The 22,416-nt window shown below is 39.2% G+C and overlaps 1 protein-coding gene across 1 annotated transcript in view; it reads right to left on the bottom strand.

Annotated features, from left to right (window-relative positions):
• Nucleotides 1-1,088: 1,088 nt before the first annotated feature.
• Nucleotides 1,089-22,416, bottom strand: part of PIK3C2G (phosphatidylinositol-4-phosphate 3-kinase catalytic subunit type 2 gamma) — a 192,514-nt gene continuing 171,186 nt past the window's right edge. The window contains exons 32-33 of the mRNA XM_066184438.1: nucleotides 7,939-8,064; nucleotides 1,089-3,123 (exon numbers count right to left, since the gene is read on the bottom strand). Coding sequence (XP_066040535.1) covers nucleotides 2,971-3,123; nucleotides 7,939-8,064 — 279 coding nt within the window. The 3' untranslated portion in view covers nucleotides 1,089-2,970. The remainder of the gene's footprint in view (nucleotides 3,124-7,938; nucleotides 8,065-22,416) is intronic.

The raw sequence follows: 22,416 nt of genomic DNA on the forward strand, positions 1-22,416 counted from the left end.
AGGCTGAAAGAATTGGATCTGTTCAGACTAGAGAAGAAAAGGCTCCAGGGAGACTTTATAGAACCTTCCAGTAGAAAGGCATGTAGTGATTGGACTAGGGTGGATGGCTTTAAACTGAAAGAAGGTAAGTTTAATTGGGTATTAGAAAGAAATTCTTTACTGTGAGGGTGGTGAGGCACCGGCACAAGTTTCCAGAGAAGTTCTGGATTCCTCATCCCTGGAAGTGTTCAAGGCAAGTTGGATGGGGCTCTGAGCAACCTACAAAGCCATGGCAGGGGGCTGGAATGAGATGATCTTTGAAATTCCTTCCAACCCAAGCCTTTCTGTGATTCTATTGTTCTAAGATTAATTAGAAACAATTCATTAATACTGAACATTTTTAGATATTTTTAAAATTCAGTTAATGTCACTTGGAGCTGATTTTGAATTTATGATTAATTATTGAATGAGAATAATAGTCCACTATATATGAAAGATCATGCTAATTTTTAGGACATGAGCATGTGAAATTGATATTTTTATTTATATTGAACAAAATTTCCTACCAATGTACCTTTTCAAGGAAACAGGAAAAACTACATATACAGTGTTCCCTTTAAATTTGTAAAATGTGGATTCTGATTGGGCTATTCCTCTTTAGTGCCTACTGTCATTTTCTTGCCTGAAAAATACTTTCGAGAGAAAAAGTATTTCTTAAAATCATAAAAAGTCATATGCTAGTACTGTTGCCTTTTCTTAGCTTAGTCTTGAACCTTTGGCTGCTAAAGCAAGATAAAAAATTAGTGGACTGATTTGTAAAGAACCATGTTCCTCACAGGAGCAGGGAGCTCAGGATACATCTTATTGGGAACTCAGGAAATCAGAAACACGGTACTCTGAGGAGAACTAGAGAATTTTAGAAAAAGCAAGGGTTGATTATGTGTGTGATCTATGAGAACAACTTCTTTCCTAACAGAGCTATCAGTGTAGATCTTGCTCATAAGACACAATTTTCCCATTTTCCTTTCAGAACTGAAGTATTGTTGACCTTCCACAGGACTAAAATTACACAATTAATGGCAGATTTGTTACTCAAATATGATCTTTTTTAAAAAGGATGTTATGTTGACAAATTCCTTTAATATCAAACAATATTGCTTAAATTTGCAGACAGTTCTGATAATATATTGTAATGCTCTGTTTATTTATTGCTATTCTAATGCTGTTTTATTTAATGTTGTTCTAAGATGGAAAAATCAGGGCGTGTGGTAAACAAGGGTTAGAAAATGTCACAAGAAAAAACACTGTTAGAAAATTGCATTATAATTTTAATAAGGAAACTGAGATAGTAGACTAAAAGGAATCTGAAATCAATACTGAACTGTAAGATCAGGTAATTTGATAACTTTGTAAGCTGGTCTCAGTGTTTTCTGTGCTTGAATGACAAGACACTTGATTTGTTTCCCAGGAGAGCCAATAATATAAAATGTTTGGTGTCTTGATCTTTGTAGTGATGATATTCTGTGTGCCAGCCAATATCCCTTGCATGTGGTAAATATTTTACAGTTTCTTACAGCTCTGAATAGAATAATAATATTAATATTCAAACAGACTTCCCCTCACCTCCCCTTACTGAGGAGGAGGAGCTTAGTACACCAGTTTGACTGGGGAAAGTGTTTTCAGATAAAACCTGATCAAGTCCATTGGTTTGATGCTGAGAAGTCCCACTTCAGGAGCTTTATACCACTTTATATTCTGAAGACTGATATGAGCGTCCTGAGAGAAGAAGGCAATTGTCTTCACTTCTGGGATTATTATCTCTCTGATGACCACTTTTCCACCTGGTAGAACAAATGTCAGATCTGGCCAGTATATGGTAATTTAAATTTTACAGCAGATCACGTCATAAATCAACATGTCTCCTTGCCTTAAAAATGTGTCCCTGGCCCTGGAAAGTTTTATTTACATGGTCAGTGGGTGTGTGCAAGAGTCTGGCAATAATGGGCAGTTCACTTTGGCTGCTCATGTGCCAAATGCTTAAAGATGTGCTTAAGTGCTTCCTCAAATTAGAGAAAAACAGAGCCCATAATTAGCACCTGTGAACTTAAAGGAACTACTCTTGTTCATTAATTAATATAAAAACATGTATTTTAGAGTCCTGAGGTCTATTCAATGCATGTATTGACTTGAATCCCCTATGCAGCATAGGAGTGCAATGTGGGAAGACTGCTGAACAAATATCTGTGGTATCATGAGCTTAAACAAATCCCCCACTGAAGGCTCACATTCAATATATTCTCTTCATTCATGAACATTAGCTTCTCCCTCCTTCTTTCTTCACACAAATGACCAGTTATATTTGCCTCTTGGATGTCAGAATAAAAGAAACAATGAGAAATTATATTATTATATAATTGACAAATTATATTATTGACAAAATAATATCCTGGATTAAATGTCACATTGTATCAAAACTTTTAAACTTCTTAAAAAACCAAAGTATCGATTGGGTAAGATTTAATGTGAAATTTGCTGGACATCAGAAATACATTGGCAGGGAACCATCCCATGGTTTTCTGGTGAACTCATCACACACAGTGATGATAAATTACATCATTATCAGCATTGTTTCAACACAGTCAGTGGAATTAATGGGCAAAGAATGAGGCCCCACACACTGATGTGTACAGAATTCAGTTGTTTTACAGTACTACCTGATATCAACAAAACCAAGCCCTTCATTGCTGTCATAAGAACTTTCTGCATGTTGCTGCAAGTCCTTAGCATGTGATTCCCTAAACTCACACGGTCAGGAATCTGGGGCAGGAAGATGGTAGCACTTTTAAGACAATAGCCTTATGGTTAGAAATGTTAGGATATGTGCTCAGCATATGACTGCCTATTCTCAGGGGCAACTGAGACAAAATGTACTGAGGGAAATGGGATAAAGAAACATTAGTAGGCAAATAATTGAGTCATCTTGGAGAACATTTAAATTACACTGTCTCCCAGTGGGTACCACTTTTCTTCATTGAACTGGACACTGCTCAGTTGGATGTTAACAGCTCCCACGAATGTTGCTTTGCTTTTCACAACCAGCTTCAGTACACGGCCTTGGAGCTCTGTGACTCTGTCATATACGATCTGAAATAATATTTAGTGAAACAAAAAACATACAAGTTTGTTAATCTATTTGACAGGCAAAGCATTTCAATGCAGCATTCAGGATGATGATTAATCCAACTTTGTGATAATTGCTTTAAACTTCCATCCTGAATAGTAAGCTATTAACCATGAGCCAAATTAACTTAGTGAATTTACCTCAGAAATACATTTGACCTTATCTAGTTTATATAAAGAGATTCTACCTTAGAATCATGAGCTTCGGCTCATAAGATCTGATTACCATTCTTAAATAAATTTGAAACCTGTCTTGAACAATGCTTGAGAGAAAAAAAATTGATATTCATAATTTTCCCTGTGAAAAGTGGAAAAGATTAGACCCAGTTTAGCAAGTGGAACTTACTAAATTTAGATGTTCATTGCTGTTGATACTTCTCAAAATAAATGAGACAGTAGTTTAGCATCTCTTAAAAAATAACTAATGCCTGTAGTTTTTAAAATAGCTTTTAAATTACCTTAATACTGTGAGAACACATAGGGATTAATTATGAAATAATAATAGTGTATTTTCTGAATTTTTTAAAAAAACCCCAAACAATCTGGATCAATAGCCTAGCAAAAATAAGCTGCACTCAGAACAGATTCCCATGCTTCAGTCTCTGCATTAATCAAAACCTGCCGAGTGAACTGCATGTGGGCTGATAAAATGTGGAGGAATGCTCTCAGATAGTGCAGACCTAAAAGGTAATCTCGCTTAAGAGAAGTACATTTAATCTAAAATTTGTATGGCTGGTTTTGCTATTTTAGTTGCAGTGGAAAAACACTTTATATTTTAATCTCTCTATCCTGTTTAAAAAGCGAAAGTGGTGCTATTCTCTCACTTCCAGAGAATGGGAAACTGAAACTGCCTAAAAGGCATTTACCTGCTTGGATTTTCCATGGAATCTGAATGCAGGCTGCACCTATGGCACTGCTGAGGAAAAGGAGAGGCAGACTGAGCCCCTCTAGTTTGGATGTCTGTGTGTTGGACTGATGAGCCCTCTCTGTACTTCCACTTGCAACTGCAGGAATTTCAGAAGGAGCATGGAATGGACAGAACACTAGGCAACCCTCACAGGAAGCACCAACAGGACACCAAGAAAGGTCTTACCAGGGGCTTGACGTTTCCTTTTCCATTTAGAAACCTTTGGAACTAATAGTTTGGGACGGCTGTCATGAAATTTGCACCTGGTGCTTTTTGGGTTTTATGTTTACTGTGCCTATTTTGCCAAATTGTCTGTGAATTACAAATTCCCCAGCTTCTCTTTCCCTCACCAAAATAAAAGTGAGATGATAAAGAAAATCTGAAAAGTAAGGACAGGCACAGTAAGCATAATACAATTTAGAATAAATCTCTGATCTGACACCGAGGCAATGTTAATGTTACCAAAGAAAGCTGCCTTGTTTCTTTGCCAACATATTAAAGGTACCAGCTGTTGCTTTAAATCACCAGAAACTACACATATCAGCTGTAAATGCTAAGAAACTGGACTGGGATAATGAACAACTTTCAATCTTTGGCCAAAAAGAGGCTTTAATCTTTGAGCAACGACAGGCCTTTGCAGTGCAGGGTGGGTGGTTTTCAAATGATCCCAGTAAACTGTTTCTAAAATGGTATTGCAAATTCAGCTGGACTAAGGTATACATTGTCATCAGGATGTAGGGAGTGAAAAGGCTGAATTAGGATGTGGATAAAACAAATGCCACCTGCCAAAATTTAGGAACAGTTAAATCTTGAAATGATTGTGCAGTGAGAATATTTGCCTGCCTTTTACAGAGATCAGATGGAGGTGAGTTATATGTGGCCATGCAGAAAATCAGTGGGACAGTTAGGGCTGGAATTCAACTATTCCTGGCTCCGAAAAGAGAAACACTGTTGACCTACAGGAGTCTAATGACATTTTAATCACAAATGAGGGACAGTTGCTTCTCCTTAGGTAGCTATGGCACAGTTCCTAGATTTGGTAATTAATCCAAGGTAGTTTTGATGCATGGTGCTGGAGGGAGTGGCCGTGGCTCCTGGTGCAGTTCCCCTCCTCCCCTTCCATCAGACTGGCTGGGGCTGCTCTGCCTTCATTTTCTCTTTGTATTCCGTTTTTCTGTGTTACTCCTTTTCTACCGCCACTTCTTAATGCAATACAACATTAACTGCTGTGAACGCCACAAATTCCAAAATCCAAATACAGGCACAAGAGAAAAGAAGGATTTGTTTGCTAAAAGCAACTCCAAAACATTTGCTATAACTTATTTTATTGTCAGCCCTCCTGGACTTTCACATCTTCACTCTCACACACGAGTGAAAATCAAACATAAAAAGCAGTTTTGCAAGGTTGATAATTTGCTGTAGGCAGTCATAAGCAATAGAAGCACAAAACTAAAATCAAAAATACCCGAGAGAAGCTCATTTCAGATTTTTCTCAGTCTGGAACAAAGAAGGAAATTAATACACAGCTTCCTTCCAGCATTTGGCTTTAATAAAAACTTATGAACTCATAAAAAAGGCTACTACATTTCTGTACACAGTGTTTTGGACAGTAACTAACTTAAGAGACAGCTGACTTATATTTTTAGTAGTTTTTCTTCCCTGGGGCGGCTTCTGCCTCAGTCTACCAGCCTTGGACAAAAAATGCATCCAGAACGACATCACATATGGAGGAGCAGAGCTGCTAGAGCACAGGCATCGGGTTGGAAATGGCCAAGTTCATTGGAACCATATGTCCCCACTGTGATTAGCACTTCCCAGTGAAAAAGATTGAGCATCTGGGAAGAAGGCTCTCTGTTTTGATTAAGGACATTAAAGTTTTCACGGAATTTCTTTTAACAGCAGTGGAACACTCGCGAACCACAATTAAATCTCCTCCCAGTGACTAACTGCAGGCAGGGTTTTGGATTTCCTTGCATTCAAAGGGATCTAAGAACAATTTGAAAGATAATTGTCTTCCAGTGTTGCTGGCTGGCTCTTATCTGTTGTCCATTTTGGATACCTTACAATGAATGTTATGATATAATTGTATTATGTACCTCTGCTTTCAATATCTTCCAAATATAAAGAAATTTCTTTAGACAGATTAATTAGATTCATTCCACTCTGATAGCAAAAAAAGAAGGAAAGAACAAAAAAATAAAACCTAGTTCCTTTGTATTCCACTGCAGTACTGTAGGGAGGGAAGTTTGTCTCAGCTGTGAGCAGCAATACTACTCAGGGAGCCTTCTTACAAAACGCTGGAAGTCATCAGTGTAAGCAGGTACAAACTTTTGTAATTAACACGTGTGGGAAAAGAGAAACATTAGAACACCAGGACTGAGAAACTAAGAGATAAGCACTCAGACTCTGCTGACTAACCTAAGCTTCATCATATCTTATCTATGAAACAGGGTGGAGAGGTAATATTTTCCATTCCTTCTACTTTATAGTCTGCTGAAAGAACATTTGTAAATTGCTTTGAGATCTTTAGGAGATTTGTTACATGTAATAATTGTAATCTCCAATCCCACCTACTGTTTCAATCTCATCTGCCCTTACAAAAAAACACAGTTTATACCACTTCCCATTCTGCCATAAATGTTTCTCCATACAAATGTTTCCTTTCACCCCAGAGGCATGAGCACTTCAGTGGTGTGTGAAATAATCATATATAGCTGTGAACTGATGGCATTTTTACATGAAAAGAACCTTGCTATTTATTCTTGTGTTATCATTTAGGACAGTGATAACCAATTTGCAAATATTAATTTGAATAACAGCATCCATTAAATTAATACTTTTCATGCTACTGTGCATATCTGCATTCAGAACTGCTGGGTTATGGTGCAATGGTGCTTGGCCTCATTTGGCTAGCGTGTAACTGTGGTTATGGAGTAAGACAGAGCATTGTGAAGAATCCAACTGCTTTCCTGAAGAGAGAGCCATAAAACACACTGTTTCACTTCTAAGATGCAAACCAGACAGTTGTCCCCATTTGTGGTTCAGCTTATGATACAGTCCTTCTTTTTGGTCATCCTCATTGCAACAGCTCTAAAAATTCTGTTATTGTTGTTTTATTTCAAGAGTAGGCAAAGCAAATAAAACAAGTTGCACCTGTGTGGGTTGTGGGTGACCTGCTGGGAAGCAGCTCTGCAGAGAGGGACCTGGGGGTCCTGGTGGACAACAGGCTGTCCCTGGGCCAGCAGTGTGCCCTCATGGCCAAGAAGGGATCCTGGGGTGCATTAGGAAAAGCACTGCAAGCACCTTGAGTGGGGTGATCCTGCCTCTCTACTCAGGCACTTCTGGAGTGCCGTGTTCAGTTCTGGGCTCAACAGAGCAAGAAAAGCAGGGGACCACTGGAGTGAGTCTAGTGAAGGGCTGTGGACATGGTGACAGGACTGGAGCATCTCTATCATGAGAAAAAGCTGAGTGAGCTGGGCCTGTTAACCCTGGAAAAGAGACAGCTGAGAGGGGACCTCATCCATGTCTGTCAGTGTCTGCAGGAAGAGGTCAGGGGATGTACCAGGCTCTGCTCTGTGGGGCCCAGAAATGGGACAAGAGGCGACAGGAGATACCGACACTCAGGAAGTTTCAACTGAATGTGAGGAAGAACTTCCCTGTGCAGTGATTGAGCACTGGAGCAGATTGTCCAGAGAAGGTGAGGAGTCTCCCTCACTGGTGATATCCCAGAGCCATCTGGACAGAATGCTGTGCCCTATGCTCTGGGATGGCCCTGCTGGAGCTGGGAGGTGGGACCACATGATCATTGTGGTTCCTCCCATTCCATGATTCTGTGAAACAAGAAAGGGTGGAAGAAAATGAACAGTACTCACAAGTTCATTGTAAGTAGGGTCAGAGCCTTTTGGAGCTGTTCTTGTTTTCCTTCGACTGACCTCATAAGGATCTGGCAGAAGATAAAATTCAGCATGTGCACTTGGGGCAGAGCCATCTGGGAGGCACTGGAAAACAAGAAAGTCATAAATATGAATGTCCATGTTCTAGCAAAGAAAGTAAATAAAAAGTACCAAATGAAATATGGGCTTTTAGTAGACACAGAAACATGTTACATTCTCAGTATTCTCTGGGCTAGATTGGAATGCTAGTGGAATAACAAGAATTATTAGAATTCAGCTTAAAATGGGATCAGGAAAATAAAAATTAAATAATACAAAGACAAGGTAAAATTGTCTATCTTTAATATTTACATTCTGATGGAAAAACACTTAAGCCTCAATCTACTCTAATTCATCTTAATCTGATACAAAGTCTGGCCCTTCCACTTTCCAGAGCAAGGCATAGAAACTGGATTTTAGACAGTAAGCTCCAATTGATTTTAACCCCTAAACGTCAGTGCTGATATTGGGGAGTTTCTAAGGGTGTTTCATAAAACGTATTACTTTAGAAGAGCCAGGAGCATTTCCTGCAGCAATATGAGCAGAACAGGATTCTTAAAACAGCCTTTCCGATCTCGCCCATCACACAGCTGAAATCTCTCTTTAATTTTCCAGTTCAGGTTACTGAATGATATTCCAGATATTCCATCTTATATGGTAGCAGCTTGAGATGAGAGACAATCTATTAACCAGGCTCAGTCATCAACCAGTGCTGGTGGGTGGAGAATTTTGTGATAACTTCTGAGGAGCTGTAAAGTTATTCCTAAAGCAGCATTACAATTACTCGGAAAACACGTTGTATTACTTGAGGCTTTGAAAGAACACACGAGAAACATAAAAATGAAAAGCTATGGAGCAGGCATCTTGACAGCATGTGTCACTTAATGCTTGGCTTATAATTAAGTACAAACCCTTGGGTTGGTTACGCAGCACACAGTCAGAAAGCACAGAATGGGGTGTATCAAAATATCAATAATTTTAATCTTATAATCAGCATTTTAGACAGGAAGTTTACCTGTCAGCTCCCAGGCAATCCAGTGACAGAATGCAAATAAGAATACAGGCAAAAAAGAAGAGAACTTAAAACATTCAGAACCAATGAACTCAGAGGATTATATAGGCCCTTGCATTTATATCTCCTGTTGTAATTTTACACCTGGCTCAGAATGAAGTAATTTCTCAGATTTCGATTATTCACAGTATGTGTCTGGAAATATGGGGTCTTCTACAGCATTATCAGCATATCCCTGGGATAGAAGAAAATGCTGTCTCCTAGCAATAAATAACTTCTCTATTGGGAAGGAAAGCAGTGCTTGTGTGTGTGTGAACAACCAGTTCTTGCACAACAAATCTCTGATTTTTGTTATCTGAAATGATTCTTCAAGGCAAATGATGTGGTCGACTGCAAAGCTCATTATTGCTATCATTAACACCATACAGCATCAAAGGATGCCCCACTCACACCATTAAATATTGTCAGCACTATGGGAGTCATTAATATTACTATTGCTAAGTTCTTCACAGCACATCTGATTTAAAATACCCATGGGATTTAGATGGCCAACATAAGAGAGCCATTAAAGGGCAATGGAACTAAAGGGTATTTTCCAGTGTTGCCACATTGTTAATGCAGGGTTTATAATTTACACTGCCTACTTGAAAGCCCATCTCTGTTGATCTAGGACAGTACTAAAACTTCAATTGATGATTACAAATAACAGTAAATTGAGAATCTCTTAAAAATCAGGAGGGAGAATGAAATGCAGCCTTAAGTACCAGTCCAAGCAACAAGGATCCTAAGTGTAATCAAGCTCTTCACTTCTCAGTGAATAGGTGAACCTGACTGTATCTTGAAGGTCAGCTGATTTTAGTTGTTTCAGACAAAGAAAGGAAGCAGGCTGAGGTGACAGGCTCCAAAGGTAACATGGTTTAACAGGACCTGGGGGTCCAGAAGCGCATGTGGTTAACTGAAAAGAAGTCAGGTAAAACTGTCACTATGCCTTTGAGCTGCTCTTTGTCATGTTACCTTGCCTTCAGCCAACTAACCTTCCTCTGTCAGCTGATTCCTCCCAAAATTTAAGGAAGGTACTTTGCAGCAGTGTTTCGGCTGTATGAGATGAACTGAAAACTACTTCCTCACTATCCCTTTGAACATAGCTAAATATGTGTTGAAAGAGGTGAGTGGGAGGAGAGGGTCAGGAGAGAAAATTAAAAAAGAGAACATTTTAGCCATTCAGATGGGAAAACTCAAAGGGAGAGCTGTTGCTTTGGGATATTTTAGAACTAAAATAAAGCCACTTTTCATGAATAGTAGCAATCAGCAGTCAGACTGTTAGAGGCAATTTGATGTGCAGCCACCTGAATTCCAAGTAGCCAACATAGTTCTGATTGTTGTTTTTTTCTCCCCAACTTTACAGGTGACATTTCCCCCCTTCCTCTTCTCTTCCTGAGGAAAGGCAAAGAGGCCACTCCAAATCCCACTATTGTCCCAAATCCCCATCTGCAGTGGCACTGTTATGCCATCCAACAATCAAAAATCTTCAGCTGAGCACTCTTCCAGCCAGACCACATGTTCCACTTCTCAGCTGCCCTCCGCTGACTCCTGACATGACACAATCCATCTAATGAAGGACTCCAGCTGTTAAAAATACTCTGTCCCATCTTGCGCTAATAATTCAAAACTGCAGATTAAGAGCAGGTATAAACCAGTCCCCAGCCTTCCAAGAGCAGAGTATGGGGAGCTCGTATGATGAGTTTATGATGGTTTCTCTTTTGATTGGAACTAAAGCTGAATTTCTTTTCTTGTGAAGAGCCTGCTTAACCATAGGATTTTTTGAGGCAAGGCTTGCAATGGGAAGAGTTGTACTTGGCTAGACACTTCCTAGCAGGAATGAGGAGTGATAGTGGCAGTTTGACTGCAATAGCGCAAAAATAAGACAGGGATTGACGTGGCAAAAATCTCTTTTTAAATCAGAAGTAGGTGGAATTTGAAGTAAACTGTTTTATTAAGACAACTAGCAGGCAAAAAAATCCCAAGTTTTGGGCAAACTAATTCTTTCCCAGGGTTTCTGAGTTGAGCACTGAAATAAAAGAGAATGGAGAATAAAGGAAAAATGGAAGAAACATCAGAAATATTTTTCCTACTAAGGATTAATACTTCTGTCATATTACAATATTACATTTAGTGATCACTTCTAACTCAGACTGCACTGCCTTATTTATAAATTTAGGTAAACATGAGGAATACCTGCCCCAAACTACAGAATCCCAGATGGAGTCAGGCTGGAAGTGCCCACAGTGGTCATCTGGCCCCACCTCCCTGCTCCAGCAGGGTCATCCCAGAGCACATGGCACTGCATTGCATCCAGATGGTTCTGGAATATCTCCAGTGAGGGATTCTCCACACCCTCTCTGGGCAATCTGTTCCTATATATGGTCACCCACACAGTAAAGAAATACTTCCTCATATTCAGGTGGAATTTCTCTTTGCACCAAAGAGTATCTGTTCTGGTGAGTTCATTATAGAAACAGAGTAAGATTTCTAACAGGCTCATGAGTAGTTCTGAAATCCAGCAAACCCCCTCTTTGTTCTTATTAAAGGAATAAAAAACCTCACTGATTTATGTCCATAGTCCAGGCCAGAAGGAAAATCAAAGGGTGCCTTGGGAAAGCCACTTTGCACTTTACTCTGCAAAACCTTTACAGCTTGAATGCACTTGTGATCAAACAATCAGAAAAAGCCTAAAGTTTTAAATTGAATTCTATTTGTGTTTAATTCCGTAGTCATTTCATTAACCCAAAAAGAAAGGATTTTTACTTCCTTCAGAAGAAGTTACTCCCTATTTAAACTACTATCTTAAATCTTTTATTGTGTTTGCTTGCAAATAAATCCAAGCAATAAAAAAATCTGTAAAGCTGTAAAGGTATAAAACCAAGCTCCCAACAAAAATGCCATAGGTTCTCTTGATATGCTTAGGGACAAAAAACCCACAAAATTCCCCAGTGATATTGATCTACCAGTAAAAAATCTGAATTTAGAAGTTGGCTCAAATTGATTTTAGAAACTGACTGTATTTTCTTTCAAGTACAACCAAGTGGTGATTGAACTATTTTCTCAGAGAATGACCAGCCTACTTGACCTTGATAATGACAGATGATTTTTAAGGAACTCAGTTACAATTGTCTGTATTTATGTTAAAAAAAGGAATTTACTTTGGAAATGTTATTTTCTTCTAAAGTCAGCCAGAAGGTGGTGAAAATATTTAAGAATAAGGGAGAATGAGGGAGAGAAAATATTACTCTGGATTTACTTCTTTCCATTTCTCTAATTCAATACTGAAAACCTAAAATACACAGCCAGTATCTGTTATGACTTTCCAATCCAGTTTTATTTTCCACTCAAGTTTTATTTTCCCAAACCAAAAAAGTGGATATTTGCTTACAGAAAGCCACAAAAATAGGTTACATCCAATATAATTTAATTTTAAATATAGTAGCTGTAGCTGGGAAATAATGGATGAAATTCAATTAATTTTTCCACAAGAAATATGTTATCCTAATGGCTTTTCTCCCCTGATCATTACTAATGATCCACAACTCTCCTAACACAAGGGTTCTTTGTTAGCATTACTATAGGCATAACTACTGCAAAATTTGCCATATATTCAACTATTTAGTGATTTAGCATCCAATATGAATATTGAGCTATACTCATATGATTTTTGAAATATGCATTTTAAGGATAATTTATGGTAAAACTTTTTAAAACTCATGTCTTCCTCAGCGACATAAAATTTTCTTTTTAGGTGACTTTTGCCTCAAATATATATCATGTCATCAGTTTCTGTTAATGTTAGACATGCAGATCACCTTTTGTCCTAGAGAGGAACAGATTGATGGCTCCTGAACATTTGATAGTTCCAGCTGCTGTTCTCTTTTCCCCATTTTTCATTTTCAACAATTTTGACAGTAAAAACTAATGATCAACTAACTCATATCAACTAATGACATGTTTCCTCCTCTATAAATAACTACTTTTCTTCCCCCAAAAATTAATTTTCTTGACATTTTAAAATCTCTGTTTCTCTCTTCCTTTTCTTCAATGGAAAAAAACCCAATATATATATATCCAGGCATTAGAATGACTCCCATATCAGCTACTGCCCTCAAATAAAAATAATGCACTTTGTCCAGTAGTTCTCTTAGTCTTCCTACCCTTGGTCATCCTTATGTTCTTCTCTTACATACACTGCTGTGAGAATTTATTTACATAGTGAAAAAGGACTACAAAACATTCCTTAATTTTTAATATTGAGATATCCATACACCTTTCAAAAGCAAGCCACTATAGTAAGTGGTTAGGAAAAAAAACCTTCAACAAGACAAAATGTCTATATATTATCTGTAGACATTAGGTGGATTTGATTATTATCCAATAAAGGAGGATTAGAAAAAAATCCACAGAAGAAATCATCCTTGCACTGCAGTAACCTTTGTAAATTACTGGCTGCCTCTAGACTAAATTAAAACCAGTAAGGAACATGGAAGAGCTGTCATTGCTGCTGTTTTTCACTTCCTCTGAGTCCCTGTTTAACTTAGCAGAGGAAGGCTAAACTCTGTCTTTCAAAGCTACAGCTTAATTACCAAATACAGCCTCTGCCTTAGGAAAAAGTGAACATCCTCTGGGCTACTCCTAAGCTTAAAGAACTGAGAAATTAGTATTGCAGAGCAAGAGGTTCCTTCAAAAGCAGACTAAGGGTATATAAACTTCAGGCAAAATGGGATCGCTGTGTGAACGAGGGGTTGTGTTGTTGCCTCCCAAATCCTAATGTGGAATCCAAGACTCTTCCTTGTTCTTGCTTTGAGCTCTGCATTTACCAAAGCATGAACACCTCTATTCTACCCTACTGCTGAGCTTTTCATTTTCCTCTCACAAAATATCCCCGAATTGCTTTAAGAAAACAAAAAATAAAATCTCATTTGCAGTAATTAAATAATAATTACAAAAGGAGATAATCCACTCCGCCACTAACAGTGCGCCCTGCACTGTCTGCTATTGGCAAGACAAAACAGGAAGGCAACTGGCCAAAAGAAATTGCATAAATATAGTATTTCCTTTTCCCCAAACAACCATGTTTTTCACCTAAAATTTGAAAATATTTAACTGCTTCTCTCCAACAGCAGTTTTATTTTATTACATTTTCTGATCCCAGTTTTTCTGGGTAATCTGGGCATGTACACAAAGACAGAAGACACACTGACAGAGATCACTGCTGTGGAGGTCAGTGCAAGGCAACCGAAGAAGAAATTGCTTTTATCTCAAGATAATGCAGGGGAATAAAAATATTTTGCTGTCAGGGAAATTCTGGAAAGCATTTTTTTTTGAGCAGGAATTTTCTACCTTTCAGAAATTTGGCAGTGTCTGCAGAGTGGGCCTCCAGATGGCTTTGTCATTTACCATGCTAAAAATGCAAAGATGCTCCATGCACATTATTGATGTGAATATCCAAACACAGCTTACGTCCAATACCTTCAGCATTCTCATCAACCTGCCTGTAGCACAGTGGCCAAGACTGGAGTAGCCTGGCTGTAAATCAGTATTCCCGAGGGGACAACTGTGGTGGCAAAAATAGGGTTAGAGCTGTCCTGAGAAACAAAATTTCTAAAAAGTGAACAAAAACCCCCAAAATTTCCAAGGTGTCCTGGCTGTCAAATGGGAAAAAAGTAACCCTGCCAAGGGGGAGACCAGCATGAGATTCTCCCTGTCATATTATGGACATCTCCTGGCTTGGCTTGGTTAAATTGTCCCCACATTGGTGCCTGGCCCCAGCTGAGACAGATCTGCTGCTTCATGTTACCACCAGTGACAAAAGGTGTGTATGGGGCTGGAAATTGGAAGCAAAATGGTCCACTCTACAGTGATCACTGGAGGTTGGGCAAGATAATTCATGGTATTCAAAACAGCTGTGATCAGGCAGCTGGTCCGTCACAATGAGATGGAGATGTGACTCCAGCACATCACGTGGGTAAGTGTGTCAGTTTCAAGCTGACCCCGAGGCACAGAGACAGTGGGATTTTCAAAATGAACAGGAATTATTTGTTACATACTAAAAAAAAAAAAAAAGAAAGTGATTTTTTTTTTAAAGGCGAGCGTTCTGGGAAACAGAGTGGATCCCAAAAGACTCAGGGTTTTCTAAGAATTATGCAAAAATGCTCCTGATCTGCTTCAGTCATTTAAGAGGAAAGCCCAACTATCTCTGCTTAAATTAATTAAATAAAATGAAAAGTGGCCTAGGATACCCAGAAGGTCACATGGCTTTCTCTCCCAAGCCTTTATTTCTATAGAGCTCTGAAACCAGAAATGTGAAGAAATGCACTGAGGTGTATATTTGATGCCCCATTGAAAAAGAATAATTTATTACCCTGATGATCCAGAAGGAGTCACGGATCAGGACGAACTCAATCCCAAATGGAGTGTGGACGAGTCTGTAGAACCACAGGACTGTAACTGTTATGTAAAACAGGATCCTGCCTTTTAGAGACCATTGGCAGCAGGCAAGGAGGACTAGAATTTAGCTCCAGTAAGAAATGACACAACTTGGCGTGTGTTCATGACTGTTTCTGAACAAGCAACAAAGAAAAAGACATCATGGAATGGATTCTGTCTGTATCCAACTCACTCAGAGCTTAGTTCCATCTCCTGAGCTCTGAAAAACTTCTGACCCTTCACCGATGCTTGGGACTCGATTACTGTGTGCTCCATGTAGCACCATGTGGGCATAAAGAAGTTACCAAGGCTGAAAAAATATAAAGCAGAAGTGGGAATGTATGGAATAAATGTGCAACTCCCAGTAAAAGATATGAGTGAGAATCACACAGAAGTTATTTTTTTCTGAAAGAAAAGGTAACGTGTTCTAGATTTCTGAACCACGTGCTGCATTACTATCTTTAAGACATTTAACTCCACTGTTTTTTAATGTTTGTTTGGTTTTTTTGAGTTCTTTTTAACAGATGAGAGAAATCATGGATCAAGGGTCTGTCATACTTCAAAACTATATTATCCTGTGGATGAGCAATGTTGCTGCAGGGTGTAGAATGCAGAGAGTAGATTTCATGAACAAGTCTCGGAAGCTTTTATTTCAGAATTACCACCAAGCCCACAAAGAAACTGAATTCCATTGCTTTGAACCCTGTATTATTGTATTGTTGTGCTTGGAACACTTAATTTTCAGATGAATATTTAGTCACAGTCTATGACACTGGCTGAGATAAGAATGATCTTGTTTTGACCCTTAGAAACATAGATCCCAGAATTTCTTCTTTTGAATAAAGTGCAAAGGAGAACAAATACTTAAGATAAATCCCCATTTCCCTCTCCTTTTGAAATCACTCAGGATTAGGAGCACTGCTGCCTGTTAGAAGGCATGAAAAGAAATTAGCCTTTGAGAAAAGAAACACAAGCAAAAGCTGTTGTTTTGTTTCTATCTTTTTGCCACTTACAAATTCTTTCCTCTCTTTGCCTGGGCCCAGATAGTAAGTGAATATATAAATGTGTAAAGAAATAGTGAGACTGTGATCTGTGTCTTCATTCTGCACTATTTTTCTTCTCAATTTCTTAATTAGTTACAAAAGTCTGTTTATGCCTATCTTTAATTTCTCCAACTGTACAATCTCCCTGCATTTTTCCTTCAATTATTCTGCAGCACGCCATCTCCCAGTGTAAGAAAGCATTTCATTATATGAGGCTTGAAATTTCTGCTCCTTAATTAGCTCTCATTACTTCTACTTATGCTCTTGCTCAATGTTCTTAATAATTCCTCTTGAACCTTCCTGTCTTCTCCCTTAAATATTTGCACAATTGACTCGTGTCCTTGTTAGTCTGTTCTTAACTAAGTTTTAGTAACAATAAATCACTCCTGAAGAATCAATCACTCCCCAGCAACCCTACTGAGAACTGTTCTTTGAACTCGTATTCTAGTTTAAAAAACATCCTGAGAGGAATAGTTTACTATCAAAGCCTTATAAAGATGAACTACCTGATTTCTGCCCCAGGACACCAGGATCTGGCCTTTCTCATTGGCATCTCTTGTAGCAACCTCATGTCTCACCATGGGTTTGTTTTATACTCACATTACTGTGGGATATAGATCTCTCCCTCTCCAAGGAAATATTTTTCATTTGTCCAAGCTAGTTGGAAGGTTCTGGAAATTACTTTCATTCTCTTGATCTTGCTCTGTCTGCACTATTATTTTTAATGTTTTCTTCATTTGCAACCAGTGGCAAATCTAATTTTTGTTCACCTTCATCTCCCAGATCACTCATATTACTAAACAGAACTCACTGGGTTTTTTTTCTTTTTCTTTTTTTTTTTCTTTTCTTATTCAACATGTATCAACTATGTAGGGAATTACTTATTTAAAAATGAGCAGTTAGAATTTAGAGCTGAGGCAGTACTGTGACTGTGACAGATTAAAGGGTTTAACAACAAATAATAACAGAACTTTCTGTACAACATATTTGTCAAACACCTTTCAAAACAAATATGTTTGAATCCAACAGTAATCCCTGTGCCACAAGAACAGACCTCATCTCTTTTCCAATTTCAACTACTGCTGATTTGTAGTACCCTTTGTCTAGAGGTGTTCAGCTAATTTTCAGTCTCAAGGAGAACATAGCTAATCTGAGCTAACTTCCTTTCCCTTTAAAAGAATTTTCTATGAACATAAAATTAAATACAAATTCTTTACAACCTAGAGGTAGTACAAGAGCTTTCTTCCCATGGCTTTTTATTTTGTTTTCCTGTGCCAGACTAGGGAGAACTTCACCTGAATGTTACCTCCCTCCATCAGCCAAGCTGCTGATTTAATTCTGTCACTGATACTCTCTGGATAACTTTGTTCAGCTCAAAGTGATTTTTTTTCTCCTGTTTTCCATCCCTGCCTTGCCTACCTGTGCACCTCCATTCCAAACCCTGGTGGCTGCAGTAAGGAAAGCAGTACACATTCATAATTTTCTAAAAGGATAATGTAGGTTTTTATTTCACTGGCAGGCACTGCATTGTTGGCAGGTAGTAAATATTTTCCATTTAAATCTATATAATGAGAGTCATAAAGTATAAAATTTAGTGAGCCCATGAGAGGAATGATGGGAACCAACTAGGCCTGAACAATGATCTCCAACCCTGTCCCAGCTCAAGCTGAGAAAAAGCCCAGAAAAGGCAGCAGAGCATCTATCTGTACTGCAGGTGGGGACATCCCTGTAGCCCCTATTCTGTGGGCTTAGACTTCATCCCTTTGGATTTGGGAAGCATTGGCTTCCACCTTTCTTCCCAACACATTTCAAACATTGCATCTCACAAACATTTTTGGAAGCAATTTGTACTCTCACGGCGTAGGACACAAAATGGAAAGAGGCTGGATGTCTGTGTAAGCCTAAAGCTGATTACTAATTCGTCACCCACATATCAGCTATCCCAGAATCATTAATCACCAGGAGTAGTACATGACAACTTCAGAGCTTTTATAAAAGGAAAGCTGGAAGTACTTTTGCAAAGAACCGTAGGAGGTTTTTTTTCTTCCAGAAAATTTTTCCCCCGTAAAATTGGTTCTGAATTCATCGCCCACGCACGCTTTCCTGATTTCTAGTAACATTTTACATTTACTGGCATGTGGTTCAAGATAACTTGGCTTTGTTTCTCCTCCCCTCTACCCCTGAGGAGTTACTCTGTCCACAAGAAGTAATGGGCAAAAATGTCTAGCAGTGAGGATTGAAAGTTTAGCCGCTTATCTAGGAAAACAGGGCATGCCTGAAGTCATGGCAATAAAGTCAGTGGCAAAAGCAGGCTTCCTCCTGAGCCAATGCTGAACCACTGCTCCCTTTGCTTCTCCATGAAGCAGGCAAGGAAATATCTTAGAAACCTCTTTCTGCATGTCAGCAATGACTATTTCTGTTGCCTCTGGTGTTTTTTTGAGGAGTGAGCAAGCTCACCAGTAGGTAGCCTGGCTGCTTCTGGCTGTGTGGAAGTAAAGCAGCCCACAGTCACCCCTGCGTGAGTCCTGGTGGGCTCTGAATATTCCCATTCTCTGTGTTGGTTAATGAACAGAACTGGACTTGAACATTTCAAGTTCAAAACCTACATGCATTTCAATAAATCCATCTCCACATCTGCACAAGCCTACAGCATTCCCCCTGTGCTCCCGTTCCTGCCTACTGCTGCTTTTCTGGGTATTGTGCTGCTACAATTGGACTATTCTTGTTCTAAGGTAACAAATCTTTTCGGAGGCCAAAACAAACCTCCCCTGGGGCTCCATTATAACCCTCCTAAGACCACTTAGTGCACTTTGCCAGGTACTGCACTATTGTCTTTCTAGAATAAGCCTGCCCTGTCTCACCCTTCCACCTGCCACATCCTCTGTGACTCCCGAGGCAAACTCTCCAGGCCTCAAAGGTTTTCACCCCTACACAAATGTTTCCTTCTGCCCCAGCCTCACTTTAATAATGCAATATTGCCTGTAGTCCCTATGCAGAAAGCGCCCAGTGCTGCATTGTCTGCATTTGAGAGGGGCAAGCATTGTCCCAATAAGGTGACCAAGTTATGTAATACACGTTTGGGAAATTGCATTTCATTGACATCATGGCTTTTCTGTGTTTGAAAATTGAATTTAAAGTTATTTTTCTCAGCAATCATGGTGATGCCATTCAAATCATAACTAGAAGCAGTGAGCCACCTGACTCACAGAATCTCAGGATTCAAATGAAACTATGAATTGCTGAGGGAAATCTTGAGACTGAAACATTTTTAGTATCTTATAAATATCTGTTTAACAGAACTTGTCTTCATTGTGCACCCACAGCCTTAAACTGTAGGCAAACATTACCAAGCAGTCTTAACATCTCTGTGTTCAAACAGTTTCCTTGGCTGCAAGTATTTCCTTAGTGAAAAAATACAGCTTTTTCTTTGCAGAAGGTTAGATTAGATTAATGGTCCTTTCCAATCACAAAATCCATAAGGCTGTTCTCTGTTATTTGTCTTTGCAGAAATTTTGATAGAGTTTTCTTCAAGCAGGACTGGCTGTTTTTACACATGACTGAAATATTGCAGCAGTGAGGGAGGGAGAGGACACTCTGAAGCTGATCCAGGAATGAGAGTTGTGCATCTGCAGCAAATATGGCACATGTGGATGCATCAGATCCAGAGGCCCTGCACTGTGGAGCCCATGCAGGCACCCACATTACCAGACCTCTGCTAGGTCTGCACCACACCAATGCTCTCTCCACTGCTGCAGCATTTTTTCTCTAAGACACCCCACATGAATAGGAAAATTTTCTTCAGGAAAAAATTCCTGCAAAGTTATAGCACTGCAGTCTTCTGGCTTCTTCCTTTAAAGAACCAGTGTGACACCTGAGACTGGCTATAAAAAATACCAGCTCCTTAAGGAGTCTCTTGTGCACTGGATATCAATATAGGATTTGCACATCAGGATATAGGTCTCCTATCAAACTCCTAGAAGTAAACACTAAATCAAATTTATTTATGCGGATCAAAAGTCATGATCACAATTCCTGTCAGTTCTGTGAAGCTACATTTGGGATTAATTTGGCCTACTACAATTATTTTCACATCTGAATACATCATAAAATCTCTTTATAGAGATAAATTAAATAGGGAAGAGCAGAACAAAAATTATTTACTATAAATTATGAAATAAAACAACATAGCAAAACAATCTCTGCACAGATGAACCACTAAAATATAATTAGTGAGACTCTGCGAAAGACTGAATATACCTGAAATAGCTTTAACATGTCTTGAATAAGATATGATCTTGGCATACTTTTTAAATCCCTGTTCAGCTCAACCAAAAAAAGAAGAGGAAAGGAAAGGCAAAAGAAAAGAGGACACATCAGAAAGACTGATTTATATGGCCAGGAAGCTGAGAAGATTACTAATGGGATAAAGAACCTTCCTATTATAGGTTACTGGTCTGAAGGCAGTCCAGTATCACAGTACCCTGAAGCACTATTTCATATTTCAGATCAGATGACAACGGATGGATGGCCAGGTGGAAGAAAGGAATTGGAAGCCCAGGATATAAAAACATGATTGCCTAAGTTAAGCCGCCACAACAATGACCTTATTTCCAAGTCTTGAAGCATTGTTAGTCCTGCTGAACAGGGCTCCTACCACTTCTCTGCAAACTCACTAAAAAGGGCTTGATTTAAGTTACCTACTTTCAAAAGCAACACAGTAATTCCAAGTTGTACTGTCCCTTTCCATAATGAAGTGAACTGAACCCAGGATTTTATGTTTGCACTACACAGCTATCTGTCCTGTAATTTACTTTCCTTTAATTAAGTGGCCAGAGCTTCCTAAGAACACAGTTAGGAGCCTACACAGTTACAATGATGGAAAGAAGGAGAAAGGCAGACTAGTTCCAACACCTGCAAATTGTTTGTGTGCATCTCCACATCACCTGCTTGAAGTCTCAATGATATCATCAGCATGGCAATCACTTAATTGGTGACCTCTCCCACCAATTAGAACTTTATCAGAAATTTATCAAAGTCACTTAGATTTAAAAAGCTCAACAGAAAAATAAAAAGGGTCTTCGTACTACATCCTGAAGGTAAAATTTGTATAAATTGGACCTGTCAGCAGAGGCTGATCTCACCTGTCAAACTGGCACACACAGGACACAGAAAACAAGTCTCAGGACAGAGATGTATTGAATGTTACAGATCAGAATGGAGATGCTTGAATTGCAAATGAAAAGCCAGAGTGGCCAGCAGAGAACAGTCAGAGCTATGTAAGCCTCATTTGTCTCATTAAACAATCAGCCTCATTTTCTTACTGGCTGGTGCTCACATAAGCCCCTCAGTTTGACCCCATTTAGGAAAAGGGATTGGAATTCAGTTTGGGATGGAGGTGGCATAGAGTATGCACTGAGAGCCCACAACAGCTAATAAATGCTCAAATCCCCTAGCTAGACAAATAAAGGCTCTCTTGCCACAGCCATTGCTTGAGACTTGAGCCATGGGAATTCAAGAGCACATCTAGGCACGGAATTCATTATGGAGCAGCTGACACACTCCTCCAGTGAGAGATCACACTTCACACACCAGCTCCATCTCTGGAGTCACCCTCAGCAGCCAATTCTACCTGCAGGAATCCCATGCTGCAGGAGCACTGCCAGCTTCCCCTCCCGTAGCCTGGCTCCAGGAACACTCAACATTTACCTCTCAGCCTCCTGACAGTGTTACAAAGCTGAGCATCACATGTCCAAATGACACTGCTCCTTAAAATACAGCACTGCTCCCTCTGCTGAGCTCTTCCCTCTCCACAGACAGGCTGGACTAGAAAGAAATGTCTGGGTAATCAATCCAGAGTGCCAGGCTGATGTGCTGCAAAAAGTCATTCTG

This window comes from Chamaea fasciata, unplaced genomic scaffold, assembly GCF_029207755.1.
Source record: "Chamaea fasciata isolate MVZ Bird 193981 ecotype frontalis unplaced genomic scaffold, bChaFas1.0.hap1 SCAF_5, whole genome shotgun sequence".
Taxonomy (NCBI): domain Eukaryota; kingdom Metazoa; phylum Chordata; class Aves; order Passeriformes; family Sylviidae; genus Chamaea; species Chamaea fasciata.